This window comes from Pygocentrus nattereri, chromosome 22 (genome assembly GCF_015220715.1).
Source record: "Pygocentrus nattereri isolate fPygNat1 chromosome 22, fPygNat1.pri, whole genome shotgun sequence".
NCBI classification, from domain to species: domain Eukaryota; kingdom Metazoa; phylum Chordata; class Actinopteri; order Characiformes; family Serrasalmidae; genus Pygocentrus; species Pygocentrus nattereri.
Window position 1 is genome coordinate 1,739,391 of NC_051232.1, and position 6,808 is coordinate 1,746,198.

The 6,808-nt window shown below is 40.6% G+C and overlaps 1 protein-coding gene across 4 annotated transcripts in view; it reads left to right on the forward strand.

The window, feature by feature from the left end:
- Positions 1–4,338, forward strand: part of LOC108415153 — a 103,642-nt gene extending 99,304 nt beyond the window's left edge. For 3 of the 4 annotated variants that reach the window (XM_037532757.1, XM_037532756.1, XM_037532758.1), the window contains one exon: positions 2,429–4,338. In XM_037532757.1, coding sequence (XP_037388654.1) covers positions 2,429–2,501 — 73 coding nt within the window. In that variant the 3' untranslated portion in view covers positions 2,502–4,338. The remainder of the gene's footprint in view (positions 1–2,428) is intronic. The other variant, XM_037532759.1, reaches the window with a different exon arrangement.
- Positions 4,339–6,808: the final 2,470 nt, after the last annotated feature.

Consider the following 6,808-nt stretch of genomic DNA (forward strand, 5'->3'; position numbering starts at 1 on the left):
GGGTGGAGGCTCTACCAGGAGACAGGCCAGTACACCAGGAGACGTGGAGGAGGCCGTAGGAGGGCAACAACCCAGCAGCAGGACCGCTACCTCCGCCTTTGTGCAAGGAGGAACAGGAGGAGCACTGCCAGAGCCCTGCAGAATGACCTCCAGCAGGCCACAAATGTGCATGTGTCTGCACAAACGGTTAGAAACCGACTCCATGAGGATGGTATGAGGGCCCAACGTCCACAGATGGGGGTTGTGCTCAGAGCCCAACACAGGACGCTTGGCATTTCCCCCAGAACAGCAGGATTGGCTTATTCGCCACTGGCACCCTGTGATCTTCACAGATGAAAGCAGGTTCACACTGAGCACATGTGACAGACGTGACAGAGTCTGGAGACGCCGTGGAGAGCGATCTGCTGCCTGCAACATCCTTCAGCATGACCGGTTTGGCAGTGGGTCAGTAATGGTGTGGGGTGGCATTTCTTTGGAGGGCTGCACAGCCCTCCATGTGCTCGCCAGAGGGAGCCTGACTGCCATTAGGTACCGAGATGAGATCCTCAGACTCCTTGTGAGACCATATGCTGGTGCGGTTGGCCCTGGGTTCCTCCTAATGCAGGACAATGCTAGACCTAATGTGGCTGGAGTGTGTCAGCAGTTCCTGCAAGATGAAGGCATTGAAGCTATGGACTGGCCCGCCCGTTCCCCAGACCTGAATCTGATTGAGCACATCTGGGACATCATGTCTCGCTCCATCCACCAACGCCACGTTGCACCACAGACTGTCCAGGAGGAGGATGCTTAAGTCCAGGTCTGGGAGGAGATCCCTCAGGAGACCATCCGCCACCTCATCAGGAGCATGCCCAGACGTTGTAGGGAGGTCATACAGGCACGTGGAGGCCACACACAACACTGAGCCTCATTTTGACTTGTTTTAAGGACATTACATCAAAGTTGGATCAGCCTGTCGTGTGTTTTTCCACTTTAATTTTGTGTGTGACTCCAAATCCAGGACTCCACTGGTTAATAAGTTTGATTTCCATTGATGATCTTTGTGTGATTTTGTTGTCAGCACATTCAACTTTGTACAGAACAAAGTATTCAATGAGAATATTTCATTCATTCAGATCTAGGATGTGTTATTTGAGTGTTCCCTTTATTTTTTTGAGCAGTGTATTTTATAGACAGTTGTCTTTAAAGTATAGCATATTTTATATAGTATAGTAGAAAATATACAGTTCATGGTTTCACTGCGAAATCATTCATCAAACAAATGTAACATCATTTAAAATTCACAATTCCTTTAACTTGATTCTTTAGCTTCATATATCAAACCTGAAGTCCAAAGCCTGAGTGGGACCTTAGACTCTGAGCTCTGTTTAATCCTGCATATTAACGATATTAAGCTTTTTATTATTTCAGAAAAATTTATGTCAGCTAACAGACAATAGTAACAGAGTAATAGAGGGAGCGAAGGGGGCCATCCTACTCACTCAGAGAGCAAGGCCAGTTGTGCTTTATTGGACCCCCGGCCATGGATGACTGCAGCATCACCAGGGATCGAAGTCATGATCTCGTAATGATGGGGCCAACACTCTTCTTACTGAGCTCCCTAAGAAAGTAATACAGCCTCTATAACTGAAAATGCAGCAGCACGAATCTTAACAAAGACAAAAACCAGAGCCCTCATCATTCCTGTTTTAAAAGAACTGCACTGCCTGTCTGTATCGTTCAGGATAGATTTTAAAGCTCTGCTACTAGTTTTTAAGGCTCTAAATGACTTTAAAGCTCCTGCTTGCATAACAGAGTGTCTGTCTGTTCATGTTCCAGCTCATGATCCTGACCTTCTGCAAATGCATGAAATACAGAAAACACGGAGCTTGATCTTTCAGTTATTACGCTTCTGAACTGTGGAATTAAATTCCACTTTTTATTAGCCAGCTCAGCTGACAGCCAAGCTCAGTGCTCACTCTTAAGAAACATTTTAAGAAACGTATCCCTTTAACTTAGCATTTAATTTCAACTCTACTCCTCTTGGTATTCATCTGTTTAATTTGATCTGAGTCTTATTTGGTTTTTAATTAGTAAGATTTATCACCTGCCTGTTAAGCTTGTTGAGCTGCTGTCGGCATAAAAACTGCTACATAAATATATATTATTATAAATTTTGAAATGCTAGTTGAAGATTATTTTCATTACGTCTTTTATTACGACATTATGTCTAGGACAGAGAAAACGAACACAGTAACATCTTTGTTTATTGAACACTTCCTGCAAATACTATCTTTGGTCTTTAATTAACTGCTTTCTCGTATGTTTGCTGTAATCAGTGGGTTTACATTGTAGTTATTCAGACCACTGAAGAGGGACAAATGAAACTGTTTTCCTCAGATACCGTCTACTTACATTCATGTGTAGTGATGAGTGTGTTTTGTCTCCACAGGCTGTTCAACAACAGAATTACAGAGAAGCAGCTCTTCATGTCAGACCGGCGCTTTGAGATCTGGAGAAGCTGATGGTCATAATGAGAGACTCTTTATTAATCTCTATTAATCAGATCCAGATTCTGACTCTGGGTGCTTAATGCACATCTTATGAATTTCCTGCTAAACATCTTTCCTTTTTCTGACTTCTGGTGGTTTTCAGAAGTCTTCATTCAAACATTTAAGTCCAGACTGAAACCTCTTAAATAGTTTTTCTCTTCAGGTAAAGAAGCACATCTGCACACAGCAGGTTTACAGCCTAGGCTAAAAGCCTGAGATTGTGTCCTGAGTTCCAAACACAGAGAGGAAGGCTTTTCCATGGCTCAGGGGCTTTGTATGAAAAGCTCTTCTCCCCTCTAGTAATTTCATTACACCAGGTCCTGAATTGTGTGGGTTGTGATAAAAAGAGGTGTGGTGGATCCTAATTTGCTGTGAATTTACTCAGATTGAGAGATAAGGTCATTTAACTGTATAGGTTAGTTGTGCTGCGTCAGCATAGCAGTGGAAGCAAATAACATTTAACTATATTCAGCAACAATGTGTGGAAAGTAGAAGAACAGAGTCTTGTGGGACGCCATGTGTTTCTTATGTAAGGGACATTGACTGTTTATATCCAGCAGTCAGTCAAGATCTGAATGGATGACTCAACAAGACTGTCCACCCTGTCAAATGCTGCACACAGATCAAGTAGCACAAAGACAGAGTTGGAGGACAGCAACAAATCATTCACTGTGCTCAGGACTGCTCTCCATGTACCTTAAGTGTTTCCGTAGACCTAAATCCTAAATGAATATTTCATTCACGGATTTAACCGGATTACGGTTAAAGGTTCCTGATGGTCTGTATTTTTGTAAGAACTGAATCAAGTAAGCAGGTACGTGGTTTTAAAGAGAACTTCAGCAAAGTTGAATCAGTCTGCTTCAGTCACTTCAGTGATGTGAGTGAAGTGGGCTGTGTTCAAATGCTTGTGGGAGGTAGCAGGTTAGATGATTTTCTATCTAATGTCTCTGCAGATTATAACAGACACGCCGACCTGTTCTAACAGTGCAGGTAATCATTTTGGTCACACAGATTTTGATGTTTTGTTCATTTCTGGTTTTATATGTGCTATTTAAATATATTTTGATGGCCGTTCTTCTTGTTGTAGGCCCTGATGGTACGCCAAGGAACTGTCATTTATGCTTTCAGGCTTTGATTCAATTGGTTTACAAAGTGCTTTACATTATGCAGCTGCAGTGACGGCTTTTCTGGAATGATTTGGGATTAAGTGTCGTGTTCAACGTTACAGTTTTGGAACTGGCCAAAATGTGGGATCAAACCCATGAACTCCTGTACTATAGACAATATTCTGACCACTGAGTATCCACCAGTCTACTCTCTGCCTCGGTCTCAGTGGAAAGATTCTGCCTCATCCCATACGTCAGATTTATTCCTCATTCTGTTCTTCAGTCAAAGACGGTGCGTTTTTACATTTGATTGAAGTTCCTATGATTGTGTCTTGAGAATATTTCAGACATTTAATAGAACTTGTGCCTTTTTTATTTGTCTGTGTGATGAAGTAGGAACTGCACAATGACCTTCATGTATTCATTGTCAGATGTTTAGTAGCTGATAGTAGCTGCAAATAATGGTATTTATCAGACTTGATCCAGGTACCAAGGGTTTTTACTCAACTGGGAAAGTCTGCTTTTAGTTACAGCACCAGTGAGCTGGAACTTAATACGGGACACACTAAAGCTCAGCTCGCTGGCGTCACTTGGTCATTTTACACTTCTACTCACTAACCACCTCCCTTCTGCCTGCAACTGTTTTACCTGGTTTTTTACCATTTTTGTTATTTTCATTACTTTATTATCTATTTGTTGTTTTATTCATTATTATTCTTATTTTAATTAGTTTTATTAATATTCATCATTTTAATGCATTTTTCTGTATTTTTTTTATCTTCCTCTTGTTTTATTTTAACTTGATTTTATTAACCTTTACAGCTCATGTATGTTTTAATTTGTTTTCTAATTTTTTATTATATTTTTATGTATTTTTATTATTAATATTTCACTTTTTATACTTACCTGATCCGAGTCTTCATTTATTAAATTGACTTTTATCATCTGATACGTTCTTACACTTTATCAATCCCCTACTCTGTACTAACTCGGCAACATTGTAAATGAGGGACACACTCAGCGTTTTCCAAGACTGAATAAAGCTTGATTGATTGATTAATAACAAGCAAACCTCTTCCTTCAGGACTTAGATGAGAGATGTTACTAAGAGGAAACTGAGAAGCTCTTCATTTTTCACTGTACACATCATAAGTACTGTATGTGATACTCGTGATTATATTGCCCTAACAGTCAGCAATAAAGATGCGCCTTTTTACAGGGTGGACTCAGGGATGTCCTGTGGTGGCTGAGGCTGCACCTGACATTTGATTGACCACCGAGATCTGATCATTTTTCAGTTTATAGGTCAAATACAGTTGAAGTTGGGTTTGTGAGACTAAACGCAGCTCAGCTGAGAACTGTTGAAGAAACAGATAAAGCTGATCAGTTTACTGTGCAGTAACTTTGTTTTAAAGGTTTATGAATGTGTGAAATTGTCATGCAGCACTAAGTCAGCTGAATGTCCACCAGAAAGCTGGTCAACTCTAGACGGGTGCACTGTGTATACCAGGGGTATTTCATTAAACTTCAGGTCCAGTTAGAGAAAATTTCTTCAAGCAAAGATCAGGAACATCATAATGTCTAACTTGAATTATGACTGAAGTCATATAAAGTCAAATAAAGGACAATTCAGTAATATTTCAATAGTGTTTATGATCAGTTTTCTCTTTTTAGAGCACGTCAAGTGAAATAACTTCCTCTGACTCACTTCCTTCTCCGACTGCTGTTTCTCGCCTCGTTCCTCCCCTGTGTGCATCACTCACTCGAGCCTCAGTGCTCATCGTAATGCACAGATCTGATTGGCTGAGTAGCGTCATGTGATATTTCCAACTGTGAGATGTTCCACCAGGTGTTCAGCATTACACAACACGACTTTCAGACATGTTGTCTTTGTACTATTTTCAGTTCATTAGAATTTTTCCTGTCTTCCTTTTTGCTGTTATTTATCAAAGCACAGGAAATCCTCGCAATCCGACTGAACTAATAGAAACGTTTAATGTCCTGGTGGGCTACAAGACAGTCCAATAACATCAAACCAACAACAAATGTCAGAGTTATTCTTTTTCTGGAAATGGTCCACTTTGGTTATACACTAGTACTATAAGTTAATGTGAAGCTCATTGAGTGACCAGGGAGTGAAAGCACAAGTGAATGGTGACTGTCCTGCTTCAGATCAGGCACATCTGATTTAATCATTTATCTGCTAAGACTTGTTCAACAGTTCAACGCTGGTCTGTTGAACTGGTTTTTTTCTTCATTAAATTGCTTGAGAAATAAAGAGGTCAGATAATCTCACATGAATTTGTTTATGGGTTGTTTTAGCACAAGAGAAATCAGATCAGCAATATTTACCCCAGACTGTGTTCTCTATGTCCTTAAATACAAACGACCGTCCTTATTAAGTGGCGTTTTGCACTTGTAACAGCTGCAATGCTCTAGTTCTGAAATGGGCTTTCAGATTTACAAATATGCTCTGCTACATTAAAAAAAGGTTTTTGAGACTGCCCCACTACTGAGCTGACATCTCGTTATACTAAACCATGCAATAAACAGATTTAGAGTTGTGTTTGTGCCGGACTGTGGCCCTCCAGGACCAGGAGAGAACACCCCTGTCTCTGCACAGCGAAAACAGACCATTATAGGACCACAGCTGACCAGATGGTGGACCACTCTCAGCACAGTAGTGACCGTACCCTGGTGGTGGTATAGTAGTGTTGCAAGCAAGCAAGCAAAGTTTATTTATATTCTGCTGTTTACAACAGGTATTGTCACAAAGCAGCTTTACAGAACAATCAGTATTACAGAAAGAAAAAGAAAAGAAAAATCTGGGTCCAAGCCCACATGAGCAAGCCATGGGCAACAGTGGCAAGGAAAAACTCCCTAAAATGGGAAGAAACCTTGAGAGGAATCATGACTCAGAAGGGGAACCAATCCTCCTCTGGTTACTATGAAGTATTATAGAACAAAGTGGGGGGGGAAACAGTGGTTAATTTTATACGTTTATGATTATGAAGCCCAATTTGTCATTGAGCCAAATTCGCCAAAAAACGTAAGGCTATAGCTTTACCTACGTGAGCGTTTTTTGACCGTTCATTAATTCACTTAATATTCACTCCAAGGCATCAAAAGTAGTCAGAAAATGCTTCTGTATGATTTATTTTGTCCCAAACATTC